Source organism: Vigna unguiculata, chromosome 2 (genome assembly GCF_004118075.2).
Source record: "Vigna unguiculata cultivar IT97K-499-35 chromosome 2, ASM411807v1, whole genome shotgun sequence".
Classification (NCBI taxonomy): Eukaryota; Viridiplantae; Streptophyta; class Magnoliopsida; order Fabales; family Fabaceae; genus Vigna; species Vigna unguiculata.
The window spans coordinates 21,903,894-21,918,326 of NC_040280.1; the positions used below are offsets into that span (position 1 = coordinate 21,903,894).

At 29.8% G+C, this 14,433-nt stretch overlaps 1 protein-coding gene across 1 annotated transcript; it reads left to right on the forward strand.

Moving 5' to 3' along the window:
• The first annotated feature begins 2,004 nt into the window (after positions 1-2,004).
• On the forward strand, positions 2,005-3,975 carry LOC114168880 (CLAVATA3/ESR (CLE)-related protein 25). Its single transcript, XM_028053852.1, has 2 exons — positions 2,005-2,643; positions 3,406-3,975. The coding sequence occupies exons 1-2, from the start codon at positions 2,390-2,392 to the stop codon at positions 3,443-3,445; spliced, it is 294 nt and encodes a 97-aa protein (XP_027909653.1). The 5' UTR covers positions 2,005-2,389; the 3' UTR covers positions 3,446-3,975.
• The last annotated feature ends 10,458 nt before the right edge of the window (positions 3,976-14,433 follow it).

Sequence of the window (14,433 nt, forward strand, 5' to 3'; positions counted from 1 at the left end):
TATTTTATGCATTCCAAATGCTTTTCTTTACCATAATATATATATATAATAAATTTACATCGCAAGAATTGTCATGTGAGAATCTTCGTTTTAATATGTCTTATTCTTGTATTTGAGATGAAAATATCAATTTTTCACTTTTTCTTCAGAGAAAAAAAAATATTTTTTCCGAGTTTCACGTAAAAAAATCCCCGAAAAGTAGGAGATATATTCGTTGCATTTGATTATTTTGCTTTGCTTTTTCAAAAATTAAATAGCTTTTTGTTATAGAAATTAAAAAAAAAATGCTAGAAAGATATGTAGTAAAAACTTTCATTTATTTAGTTAAATTTGATTTGCTTAATTTGTATAATTTATTCTTTCACATTAAGCCTTTTGGCCGAAAATAAGGAAGAAAAATCAAATTTTCCTTATTTCTAGTACATTTGTATTTTATTCCTCTCTTTCTATATTTTTTTTCTTCAATTCTATTGAAGACAGATTACGAGCAAAGAAACAATGGTTTGATAACTATGGTATTTTGGAGGACCGTTAATTTTGTTTAACACTTATTTTATGATAAAAAAAAATATTTTTTATGTAATTTATAAGTTATTTAACAAATAATGGAGGTAAAAAGGAGAAAATAATTTATATGATAGGTCATGTTCTGATTAAAAGAGGGCGATAAACAAAAATAAGATATGTTGATAGGTATGTAAAAATAAAGTTGTCAAAACGTGCTATCATGCTAAAACGTGAAAAATGATTAGACTAAAACGTTAAAAAATATTAAGCTAAGTATATCATTGTTTTTGTATTACAAATTTGTTGACCAATATAGCGAATCAAATCAAGACAAATATTAACTAGATTTTTTCACTGGTATGTATTTTACAAAAACATATATTTTTAAAAGAAAAATAATTGCATTTCACTTATAATGTGTTGAGTACAATTTGATATTTTATAAGAAAAGAAAAATCAAAGTTAAATAGACTCAAATACTTTCACGCCCACATTTTATTTATTCATCTTAACTTATTTTTCAAATTGACCCTTAAAAACACAAAAGGAAAAAATATATATTTTGGCATTTTTATAAAAAAAACACCCACTTGACAATTTTATTTTATTTTATCGATAAATAAATGATATATTAATAATAAAGCATTTGGGTACTTTAACCCTTTTACATATAAAATAATTAGTTCATCAATTACAAAACAAACAAGTATATATAGTTTTAGCTACCAAAAATATTTTCATCTTTCTGTAAATTTTCATAAAGGTTATAAATATTATTCTATACATATAGATAAAGTGAGTACATTGAAGGTATTCTTTTACTCATTTATAATAAATATATCAAAACTTTAAGCAAAAATATAAATACATATATAATTAAAATATTAATATAATAATTATGTGAAAGTATTAAGATATCAAAACTTTAAATAAAAATTACTTCACACGGTGTGGCCTGTGACATTGAATTGAACCATTTTTTTATAGCTTTGTTTAAAAAGTTGGCATGTCTAGTCTTGTCTAGAAGAAAACAATATCATCCCTACAAAATCTAATTACTGAGCATCATAAAGAATAAAATTTATAGAATCAATAAGAAAATATATCATAAAATCATTTTCGTTTAAACCTATCCATTTTTAATTCTTTGCTGAATATTATGAGCATGGCATAAGTATATTATTATCTTAGCCAATGTTGATGTTGGATATGAAGTGAAGTATATTGTTTGGGGTAAGGATCGGTGAGTGAGTGAGTGAGTGAGAAAGAGAGAAAGAGAGAGAGAGAGAGAGTATATAACATAACATAAGATGTCATAAGATTAGAAGCAAGGCAACCTATTATTTTCCTTTTACAACATTGTACGTAAAGAATGACAGGATAAGGAGTCTTTTGGCACCGTAGTTGCATGAAAATACACACTCTCACACCAAAGCAAAAGAATGGTGTCGTATTGGGACCTTTCTCCGTATAAAGCAAATCAAGGGTTGTCTCCATGTCACGCTCGATTCCAAACCAGCTAAGCCCTTCTCTCTCAGTTCGAGAAAGTGCAACATAATCCCTCCAACCTATAAAGAAAACCAACCACACCCTTAATCCTTCGCAGTAAAAAAACAACTTCTTCCTTCCCTCATCTCTCTCCCTCTATTCTCTCCCTCTCTTCTCTTCTCTTCTCTTCTCTTCTCTTCTTTCCTTCGATCATCATGCAATCATCGTAACAACGATACCCTTTTCTGTTTTTTCTCTTTTCTCTTCATCCATGTCTTACACTTACACATCCTCCTCCTATCCTATCACATAAACATATATATAAATACAAACACACGTAAGTAAGGAGAGAGAGAGAGAGAGAGAGAGAGAAAACACAAGCAAACTTGCATATATGGCTACTAGTACTAGAGCTAGTAGTAGTTTTTTCCTTCCAAAGTTCTTTAGAGCACTTCTTCTTTGTGTTCTTCTTTTGGTAAGCTTGGGCAGTGGTGAAGGATCAAGACAACCAGCGACACAATGGTCTGAAGAAAGGGTCAAGCATGGGAGGGTGGTTGCTAAAGATATGCCTGTCGATCGTGCAGAATTGGACTTCAATTACATGAGCAAAAGAAGAGTTCCCAATGGACCAGATCCTATTCACAACAGGTTTGTCTTGTTTCTCATGCATGTGTGTGTGTCTTTTGATTTCAGTTTATGTTTCTCTGTTCATTATTACTTTATTAGATGTGTTTTGCTTTTCTCCAACGTTTTCTGCCACCAAGACATGCATTACTTTTGATAACAAGCAGTAGTACGTATGTATGTTGCAAGTTTAGAATATGGATATATATTATATTGTTGGTGTGAAAGAAAAAGGAATGTGCAGATTTCAAAGTAAAGACCATATATATATATATATATATATAAATATTATATATAAAGTGTTCGAAGTGTTTATGGCTCCTCTGTTCCTGTCATGGATATGAGATCACCCTGTTATTTCGCTAATGCTTTTCTTTTCCCCAACTTATACGTGATTTTTCATGTTTATTAAGAAGTTTATAATCAAAGCTTTCACATTTCTGACGCGATTCCTTACTTGCTAAAAGGCTTCTAAACAATGACTTTACTCATCAATTTCAAGTTTAGTGGTTCCTGCTAAACCGAAGCTTTACCACGCTTTTAACTGTTACATTGAATTGTTGATTTGGATGCCTCTTTATAAACCCGTAAAAAAGATAAAGTATATATAGCTAACAACTTTATTCCACTTCTTAATTAATCATGAGCCACTAAAGTTATTCATGTCATTCTTCACTAAGAAACTTTTAACCTTTTTCTGTTGGTGTCTTTCTTTATTTCCTTAAGCATGCGCTATAAATTGTGTTGATTTGCATCCAATGTTAAGTGTTTGATAATTGCGTTCAGGAGAGCTGGAAATTCTGGTCGACCACCTGGGCAAGCATAGGAGCATGGGAACAAGACAACCTTTGCAGAAGAAGAAGAGAGAATATGTTAATTAAGCCATGTAGTTGTGAGAAGTGAGAGTATATAAATCCCTGACCCTGAGCTTCTTAGAATTGTAGCTTGCAAGCGGAAATTAATTTGTTATGGAAAGAGTTGTTTGTGGCCTAAAGAGAAAGGAAATTTAGTGAGTGTTTTTGTGTTTTCAAGTTTAGGGTCACAAATTTCAATGGAATTGAGATCAGTGCTTGCATGTAAAGCAATTAACGTACCTTTAAAGTTCAAAAGCCAGAAAGATGTTGTAGCAACAGCAACAGCATAAGCCATGCATGCTTTTGGAGGACTATATATGTTAGGGGAAAAAACAAAGACTCTTCGCTTTGGCTTTGGCTTTGGCTTTGGTTTGAACACTACTGAGTTTGGTGATTTCTGTTTTTTTTTTTCTTTTTATTATTATTTATTGTAAAGATTAGCCATGAGTTCCTAAAGTAAAAGTAAATTCCACCATTTAAAGGTGTTGGCGCACCTGTAAAAGAAGGGTGTTTGCATCTTGTGTTGGTCTTTTTCACTAGATTCTTTGGTGGGGGTGCTCCAACTCATTGCTCTTCACTCCATTCAAACATTTTAAACTGTATTAGATTCCTATTATCTCGTGGTAACAAAAGAACACGATTATAAAATCAAAACGAAAAAAGAACAAGCAAGCAAACAAACAAACAAACAAACGGTCTTCGATGTTTTAAAGTTAAAAATTAAAGGATGCCCTGAACTCTTCAAGCATTTCTATGTTGTTCTGCTTTTTCTTCTGTTGTTTTGCTTTGATTGGATTCAGAAGCAACCAATGTGTACAAAGCAAGTGTGATTCAAATTGGACATTTACCGAAAAAGGGAAAAAAGGATCAATAATTTTGAACTTGTGTTGTTTTCTTCTTTTTTTTCTTGAGATTTTTGAGATAGGTAAAAGAGAGTACAGAGATACTTTCGTTAGTGTCCCACCATTTTTCTTCTTCCTCTATTTATAGGAAAATATGTATAGAAAAAGCATAACTTATATAATGCTCATAGTCCCAAGAAAGGTTTACTTTATGAACAAGACCAATAAATAGTGGTTGAAAAGTTAAATGATTATATATGAACTTGCAACCAGTGGTTTTTCATATTCATATTTTATACTTATTTCATACTTGTCTTTCTTTCTCTTCTAAAAAAATTGTCCCATTTCACCATTGGTAGAATGTAACCCAGAACGAATGTGAAAATTCTTTTTTCTTAGTTCAAAAAAATTCAGAAATGAGTTATAATCAGATTCAGAAACTAGAAAAACAAAATTAGCAATGCATCCTTTTCTAACTTGTACCAAATATTGAAAATAGTATTATACCAGAATTTGTTAGATGATCTAGATTTCTTTTCTTTCCGTGGCCTATTTTAATTTTGATTAAAATAGTCCCTATTTTTGTTTAATCGTGTGAATTCATTTTTTTATATATATTTTTTCAATTATGTTTTAATTTTTTTTTAATTTTGTTCAATTTTTTTTCTAATGTTCTATTTAAACAATTAAGGATAATGAACTACCTGTCACTTTGTAATATTTTTATTAAATTTAAAAAAATATATATATTTTCTTATTTTTTTTTTAAATGTCCACATGTCAATCCAGCAAAGTGATATTTGTTAAAGTCAATATTTTATATTCAATTTAGTTTTTATATTCGTTATTTTAATTCAATTTAGTCTTAATTTTTTTTTTCAAAATGGAGCAATTTTGTCCCTTTCCATAATATTGGTATCAATTTAGTCCCAATTTTAGTCTTAAGTCGGAGAGGGACAAAATTTTCCATTTTAAAAAAATTGGAACTAAATTAAACAAAAATAACGAATATAAGAACCAAATTGAGCATAAAACATTGACCTTGATTGTAAGACCCCTTTATTTTATTTTTTTCTGTGTTAAAGAGTTGGACCAACTTCGGTAAAAAGGCCTAAGGGTAGACTACTTTGTTTTCCAGGACCTCCCATCCAGTTGCTCCCTTACTCTCATTATGCTCCCTTATTTGACCAAAGCTCACTCTTTTCTCCCTTGTTTGAAACAAAAAGCTCTACTAGGGCTTAAGCTACTTTCTCCTACAAGCTTGCTGAACGTTCTTCCTTCGCGTAAGTAGAACTCCTTGCGTTTCTTTTCTGTTTGGTAGCTCCAGTTCCTTGTAATCCCTATTGTGATCTCAGTCTGCTTCTGTTTTCAGTCCCTTAAGTTGTTATTGGTTATGGTGTTCCTCCTCTAAGGATTTCCTGAGTTAGTTCTCAATTTTGAGGTAAGGAAAGCTAGGGTTTAAAGTTTTTATAAATATTGCATGTTTTCTGGTTTCTAAATTGTGTTTCCAGTGCCTGTTTGATGTTCATGTTTTATAAAATGAGTTGATATTGGTTGAGTTCTTGTATCTGCATGCATGAACATGTGAACAAAATATTCTAATCTCGCCCAAGCGAGTAGCTTTTGCCTAAGGGAGAGTAGCAAGAACAGGCCCCTGGTTTCTGCTTGAGTTGTCGCTCAGGTGGCGACTCCAACTTTGAGCGAGAGTAATCTCGCCCAGGCAAGGAGGTCTCGCTTAAGCGAGAACTCACATAAACCTTGAAGTGCCACTGTCTGAGCTCTCGCCCAGGCGAGATGGGCTTGCTTGTGCGAAAGAATCCCTTTTGCCTAAGCGAGGACCTCTAGTTTGAATGAGACTGATGCAGGGCCATGTTTTAATTATGTTCTCTTCTCTGATTTAGGTGTAGTTTCCCATGATTGATTTGTTTACCCTTTTATTGTATGAAGTATGATGCCACATATGTTTTATGTAATATGATGATACGATTATATGTTGTGCTTTGCATGAAATGAGACATGAATTTGTTGGTTGGTTGTTCATTAGCATCAAACTATAATGCTTGAGATGACATGTGGAATGTTGTTGGTAAAAGAGTTTCAAGGGAAACTCTTGGTGATGGTGTGGTTAGTGTATGCCTTGATATATGAGATGCCTAGATAAAGGAAGGTATTCTGAACTCTGATAATCGTTCACACTCATATAGAGTAGAATGAGTTATGTGGTGAGAGTGACATGATATCCTAGTCTTGGGAGGTATTTGAGCTTGAGACATAATGGGATTAACCTTGTGTGTGGTTGGGTGATAACCCTTTGTGCCTAAATTCTGCAGAGTTTAGAAACCAACGTAAGTGCATACTTCCTTTAGAATTCTATATCAAGCGCATAATCCGGATAATTGAGTTTGAGGGTCTTTTATTGTTTGCCTTCACATGCCTTGTGTGTTCACTGAAATGCATGTTTAAAAATCTGATTGTATACTTATATGATGAAAATTATTTTTATCTCTAGCTTACCCTTTCTCTTTGTGTTTGTGTTTGTGTTTTGGTTTGGTTTTCTTTTTGTGATGATCACCAAATCCTTGGTGTGAGCAGATGTGAAGACTCTTGGTGATCGTGATGTTGACGGGGAAGCTGTTGTTTAATTAGGCTTCCTGGATCCTTTAATTTTTCATTATTGAGCATTTCTCCTTGTGTATTATTACTTTGTAGTTTCTTGCTCTGTGAGCAAATTTTCAGTTTCATCTAATCTGTGTTTAGATTATGTCAAAGGCATTGTGTTGTGCCTTTGGGTATTCATTTTAATATATTATGAATAATTGTAATGGTTGATTTTTATATACTTTCAGTTTATTGTTCTATTTTATACTATAAACATGCGACGTTCGCGTGAATGTTTTTTTCAAAAACTAAAAAATTAAATTAAATAAATAAAAATTAAAAAAATATAAAATAAAATTATCAACATAGTGGTCATTGTTCATTACCATTAATTATTTAAACACGTTATCAAAAAATATATTAAGACTAAGCACTTAAATGAAAACACGAACTAAATATGTATCTTAACCTTTAATTTTTATATAACACATATTAAAATTTTGTAATTTATAAAATAAACTAATGACACTAGATTATAAATTATATAAATATTAACTAAACTTAAAACTTCGGTTTTAAATTATACCTATCATTTATCTTTGAAAACCTAAGTTAAGTTTGTTGAAAGTTAGCTAAATAAAAACAGTAACAAATATATATTTTAACCTTTAATTTTTATATAACACATATTAAAATTTTGTAATTTATAAAATAAACAATGAGACTAGATTATAAATTATATAAATATTAACTAAACTTAAAACTTCGGTTTTAAATTATACGTATTATTTAAATTTGGAAACGTAAGTTAAGTTTGCTGAAAATTAGGTTTTTTTAACAAAATAATTGATAAATTGGAAGGTGGAAAGGTAAAAGATGTTAAACTAATTATTAAATTATAAATGTAGGCTAAACAAATATAGTTTTGGGTATATGATTATATTATTTTTTGGTGGAAGAAAAAGAATACAAGGGGATGGAAAACTTTCTATATCTAATGTAATTGTCTATTCGATCTCAAAACTATTATAGTTAAAAATATAATACTTAGACTAGATAGTGTTGTCAACTCAAATTTTATTTTATTTCTTGGATAAAAATATAGTTTTAATAGTTATAAGATAAATCTTTAATTAATTTTAAACACTTACATCCTTTTACAAGTTGTGGATAAAGAATATTTATTAGCTAGAACGACGAAACGTGGATGGCATGTAGGACTGCCACAAGCACAACAACTAAGTTCAAGTCATTTAGTGGATGTGCAGATAATCAGAAGCGAATCAGAGAAACTAAAAAGAATAATAAAATCATTGCTTATAAACAAATAAATTTAATAAGATTTTTAAAATAAAAAATATAAATAAATTGAAACCAAAAATTATAACACTACTGCAAGTAATATTTCATAAAATATTGCATTTTCCTAAGGTTAAAAATTATGTCATTGTTTCATTTGCGTTATCGATTTACTCCCTCCTATTTTTATTTATCTCAATTTGATTTTTATTTTGGAAAATTTGATCCAATCAAATATTTTTCGATTTTTTAATAGGGTGATGTAGTGTTAAAGAGGTGTTACGTGTCACTTCTTAATTTTTTTTTTATTTAATTTTTAAAAAATTAATAAGATTTCACGTGTTAAGCTAATGTGAGATGGCAAAAATAACCGTGTCTGCGGATATCCATAGATAAAATCCGTGGTGCATAGATAGTATCTGCGGATATTTATTACCCGCAGGTAGCACATAGCGGGTATTTTAATACCTGCTTATAAACGAGTCGGGTGTGGATATCATACTATCCATACCCGCGGGTACCCATTACCCACAAAAAATTAAAATTAAAATTTAATTTATATTTTATTAAGTAAAATTTAATTAAAATTAATATTAACAGTATATTTTATTATGTCAAATTTAATTATAATTAAAATTTAATTTAATTTATATTTTATTTTTATAATTTTATATTAAAAAAATTATAAAATATATATTTTTTAAATTATTTGCGGGTATCGGGTATCCACGGGTACCCGCGAGTTTTAAAAATATCCGCGAATATTTTTTAAGCGAATACCCGACAGGTAAATGGACGGGTAGCGGGCGGATTTTTTTTTTGCGGGTAGGCATTATTCGTGCCCGACCCATTGTCATCCCTAAATGTCGTGCCATGTGTTAATAACAGTTACAGTCATATGTCACTGTTATGCTATGTGTCATTTATTTGTTCTCAATTTGGTTGTGTATTTTTATTTTGTCTAAATTTAGTCTCAATTTTTGTAAAAACTGAAAAATGTCATCCCTCTCCAAATTGAAACAAAAATTATTTTTTATATAAATGTTATACAAATATTTTTATTAAATTTGATATTTTTATTCAAATTGATATTTTTATTATATATTTTTAACAAAATTAAGTTTATTTAAATTTGTATTTTACATTCAACTTTATTTACAATTGTTTTCAAATTTAAAATTTATTTGTTTTAAATTGTTATATAAGTCTTTTAAAATTTTACATTTGAATTTATATAATTGTTATTTTTACACCAACTAAAACATTTTTATAGAAATGATTGAAATTGACATATTTTAAAAATATACAATTATTTGAAATATAAATTTAAAAAAAAAACGATATTAAAGTATGATTTAATAAAATATCAATACAATTATTAAAATTTTCGGGTGGTACTCAATCCAACTTTTGGTGTTAAGCTACAAGAGTTTTTTCACAAGTGGATTTCCTCCTCATCTCAGCCTTTTATCTTGGTGCTTGCTTAGCACATGACCATTGACAGACATTAGGAGGGACTAAGGAGGGCCATGGCCCCCCATTTTTTTTTACATTTATATATTTGATATATAATTTTTTATATATTTTTTAAAAAATTAATATTTTTAATATATTTTATATTTTAATAAATTTATATATATATATATATATATATAAAAGGAAAGATATTTTCCTTTTGTTGTCCATATTTATTTTTTAATTTTACCTTTTAAATATTTTTTAAATAAAAATAGTTATTTTATTAGTATTATCTTTTAAATGATTATTTGTTTAATTTAACTATTTTTTATTTGATTATTATTTTAAATTTAATTATTATAAATAAAAATTAATTATAGTAAACTTACAAAAATTATTTATATTTTATTTTATAATTATAATAATAACATAGTTATAATTTTATTAGTATAAAAGAAGTAAATACAATGTTTTTACTAGTTTATAAAAATATTGAAATTACTCTTTTGATTCTTGTTTTTGTTCAAAAATAATAAGTTGGTCTTCCAGTTTTTCTAGTCTCAATTTGGTCACGATTTTTTAAAAAATGGTGCATTTTGTCATTTTTTTCGTTAATTTCTTAAATCGGGTGAATTCTTTTTCATAAAAAATGAAGTTGTGAATAAAGATGGTTTGTTTTGTTGGTGTCATCGACATAATTTTCATGTCAATTTTGATGGAAAATTTTTGCTCCGCTTCAAAAATTTTAACAAAAAAGATCAAATTGCATCAATTTTTAAAAAATCGGGACCAAATTGAGACTAAAAAACTCTAGATGACCAACTTGACATTTTTGAAAGAAAAAATGGATAAAAAAGGTAATTCAACCAAAATTTTGGCACCCCAAAATATTGGTCGAAGATCCTCCACTACTAATACATACCAGATACATTCTTCCTCTATAACCACAATTGAAGAGATAACATCAATAAGAAAGTGACAACATGAAAGGTGTACCAAGTTTAGAAGAAAAAAAAAATGCAGACTCTTCTTATTCATTCTGCATCAAAGCAATCGAGGTAAAGCAAGTAATTGAAAAATTTTATATATTTGAAGATAAGAACACATTTATATTTGTTTATAAAATGTAAAGAAGAATTACCGCATGCAGAAACAAAATAGCTTTGAAAAATTTCTTGAACCAAAACCCATGATGAAATTGTTGATTCACAAGTGGGTATTCACCAAAGTCCCACATCGAGTAATATGAAGAAAAAAAGTAGTAGAAAAATACTATAAAAGTAAAGAGTTGGTTTTGGAGCTGTCACCACAACTCAATAGGTCTCTTGGGTGTATAGGGGACTTGGGTAGTTGTGTGTCATGGGAAGGTTTGCAATTTTTGTCAGAAAAATTGCACTAGGAAGGGTTTGCAATTTTGGTCCACAAAAAATTGCACTATGAAGGGTTTGCAATTTTGGTCCACAAAAATTGCAGTATGAAAGGTTTGCAGTTTTGGTTCATTAAAGTTGTATGAAGGTTTGCAATTTTTGCCTAAAAAATTGCACTTGGGTGATAATACTTCTTGTTTAGTGTTTGTGGATGTAGGCCTTGAGGTGCTGAACCACATTAAATTTCCTATATGCTTTTATTTATTTTTCTGCTCTTATTTGTGAGTGTGCTTCTGCTTGAAGAGATTATTATTTTTAGTGCATGATTTCCCAACATTAGTATCAAAGTTGAGGTTCTGACCAAGGGTTTCCAATCAAGGGAGGAAGAGGAGCAATTTGGCATACTGACCAGAATCAACGTCCTTTGAAGAGAGTGGAGTCCGTGTGTGGCAAGATGCTCCTGGATATGTGAGGGAGGTCGTAAAGTTTGTGTGTGGCAAGATGCTCCCAGATTTTCAGAGGAGGTTGTTGTTGGTGCTCACATGGCCCGTGAGTGATGTACGATGTGAGTCATGGTTTGTCGTATGTGCATGGAGGAACTGCTCTACGGTTTACAGATCTACCCTGGTTGTTGCATCCAGTGGACTGCGATGTTTGGTAATGTTGGATCTGCATGGTGAGGGTGGAGCTCGAGATATCCAATGGTGGTATTTTGCATGGCTCACGCGATGCTTCGTCAATAATGGGTATTGTCATTGTGTTGTGGCAGTGTCGTGGCTTGACCAAGGTGGCGTTATGATGGATTCCCCTTGAGTATTAGTGAATTGTTAGTGACAATGATGTGAAAGTTGTCGACGAGTCTGATGTGCAAGGCGATGAGGGTCGATGATGGGGAAAGATTGTCATCGTCAGTGAGTCTGTGCAAATCACCAGTGACAAGAGTGGTTCAAGCAGATCTGTTGGATCATTAGCAGCAAGAGTGGTTCAAGCATATCTATTGGTGGTGTGTCAAATGTTTGTTTCATAGCATGTGAGACTTTTAGTGAAGGGAGGATATGTTGATTCTCAAGTGGGTATTCACTAAAGTCCCATATCGAGTAATATGAAGAAGCGAGTAGCAGAAAAATACTATAAAAGTAAAGAGTTGGTTTTGGAGTTGTCACCACAACTCAATAGGTCTCTTGGGTGTATAGGAGACTTGGGCAGTTGTGTGTCATGGGAAGGTTTGCAATTTTGCCAGAAAAAATGTACTAGGAAGGGTTTGCAATTTTGGTCCACAAAAAATTGCACTATGAAGGGTTTGCAATTTTGGTCCACAAAAAGTGCACTATGAAGGATTTGCAGTTTTGGTTCATAAAAAATTGTATGAAGGTTTACAATTTTTGCCCAAAAAATTGCACTTGGGTGATAATACTTCTTGTTGAGTGTTTGTGGATGTAGGCCTTGAGGTGTCAAACCACGTTAAATTTCCTGTGTGCTTTTATTTATTTTTATGCTCTTACTTGTGAGTGTGCTTCTGCTTGAAGAGATTATTATTTTTAGTGTGTGATTTCCCAATAGAAATGATGCATTTCTTCACAGTTTTCACGTTCTTAGAACAAGAGAGAGAAATTTTTTAACATGAATATGCATGAAAGAAATTGCACTTTATGTAGATATAAATGACATAGAGCATATAGGAAAGTAGTAAAAGGTAAATGAATATATGTCATGCATTAGACCAAAACTATTTTTCTGTCAAACTTTCTTCCACTTGTCACTGTGCTTTCTCATATTTTCTCCAAGGAAAAGGAGGAGAAAAAGAAAAATGAAGAAACAAAAGAAAAAGAAAAGTGAAACATATTATGCAAGAACTAATTAATAAGATAAGTCATCAAGAAGAACAAGCGCTGCTTTTTCTTCATCTTAATAAATTAGGTATCTTAAAGGAACGAAATCTAATCTCTGAAGAAGTGAAGAAATGAGTTAGGTCTCTTAAAAGGAAGGAAACCTACTCTCTCATTTTGGGACTTTGAAAGAAAAAAAATAATGCATCGTTGTCACGGCCAATACGAATGCTTTGGCTTTAAAAGTAAAAACAATGCATTGTTGCCACTCTCCATACAAATGCTTGCACCACAGGTTTTAAAGACCGATCTCACGTGAATTACTTTTGTTTTATTTATTATTTTTTTATATTTTATGTTATTGTTGAATTTTAAATTTCAAATTTTTTTATCTCATTATTTTATTTTCATTCTTTTCTGAATTGCATGTTTTCGTTTGTGTTAGTTTTTTTATATTTTACTGTTTGTAGAGAAAGTTTATGAACAAATATCTTATATTTTATTTTCTTATATAATCCATTAATTTAATTTAATTTATTTTTATCTAGCTGTTAAATTTAATTTAATTTCTTTTTAATGTTTTAGATTTTTTAAAAAAACTCATGTAATAGATAGATTCTAATATAATTATAAATATAATCTATATTTTAAGACTTTATTTTTAAAATCCTTTAAATATTAAAATTTGTTTACTATGCATGCACATTCTAGTAAAAAAGAAAATATGAGGGTACTTACGATGTAATTTGTCTAATTTATAACAACATGTCTAAATACGTGATGAAAATAAATACAAATGGATAGTGAGTAAAACATTAAGTTAAATTTTAGATATGAATTTTAAAAGATTTGAAATCATAAAACACGGTATTGTTATTTTGTTTCTATTACTTTTTTATCCATCTTTATATACACTTCTTTGGTGTTATTGTATTTCAATAAAAGAGGGTAAATGAAATATATGAATTTGTGATCTTAAAAATGATACTCATTAACCTTTTGTTTAGATGACGATGACGAATTTTTACAATTTCAAAAAATTGAAATACTTAATAATTCAATTATTTAGAATTGAATTTTCTTTATTTCTTAAATAATTAGTTTGGATAAAGTAATTGAAATATCTTAGATTTCAATTTTTTTTGTTTGGATAAAGAAATTTAATTTCTATTTTATGATGAATTGGATTCCACCTTTTAATTTAACTTAATTTAGTTCGATCTCCAATCTGGTACAACTCAACTCAACTTTTGGTCGGACGAACTCAGTCGACCTATGACTTGGGTACGACTTAGCTCAAACTAGGATCCAAGTCTACTATGCTTAACCTTCAATCCAGGTCGAATCAAGTCAACCTTCAGGACAAACTGGTTCCACTCGACCTTTGATTCGTATCAACTAGTCTTGACCTTAAATTGCCTCGTCCAAACATATAATAAATATTGAACAACGTCAACTTCACTTCTTTTCAAATTTAAATTATATATGTAACTTTTTACTTCATTTTTTTGTCAAATTATTTCACTTACAATCAGTTTATTGATTTTTTTTTTAATTTTATACCTTTTGT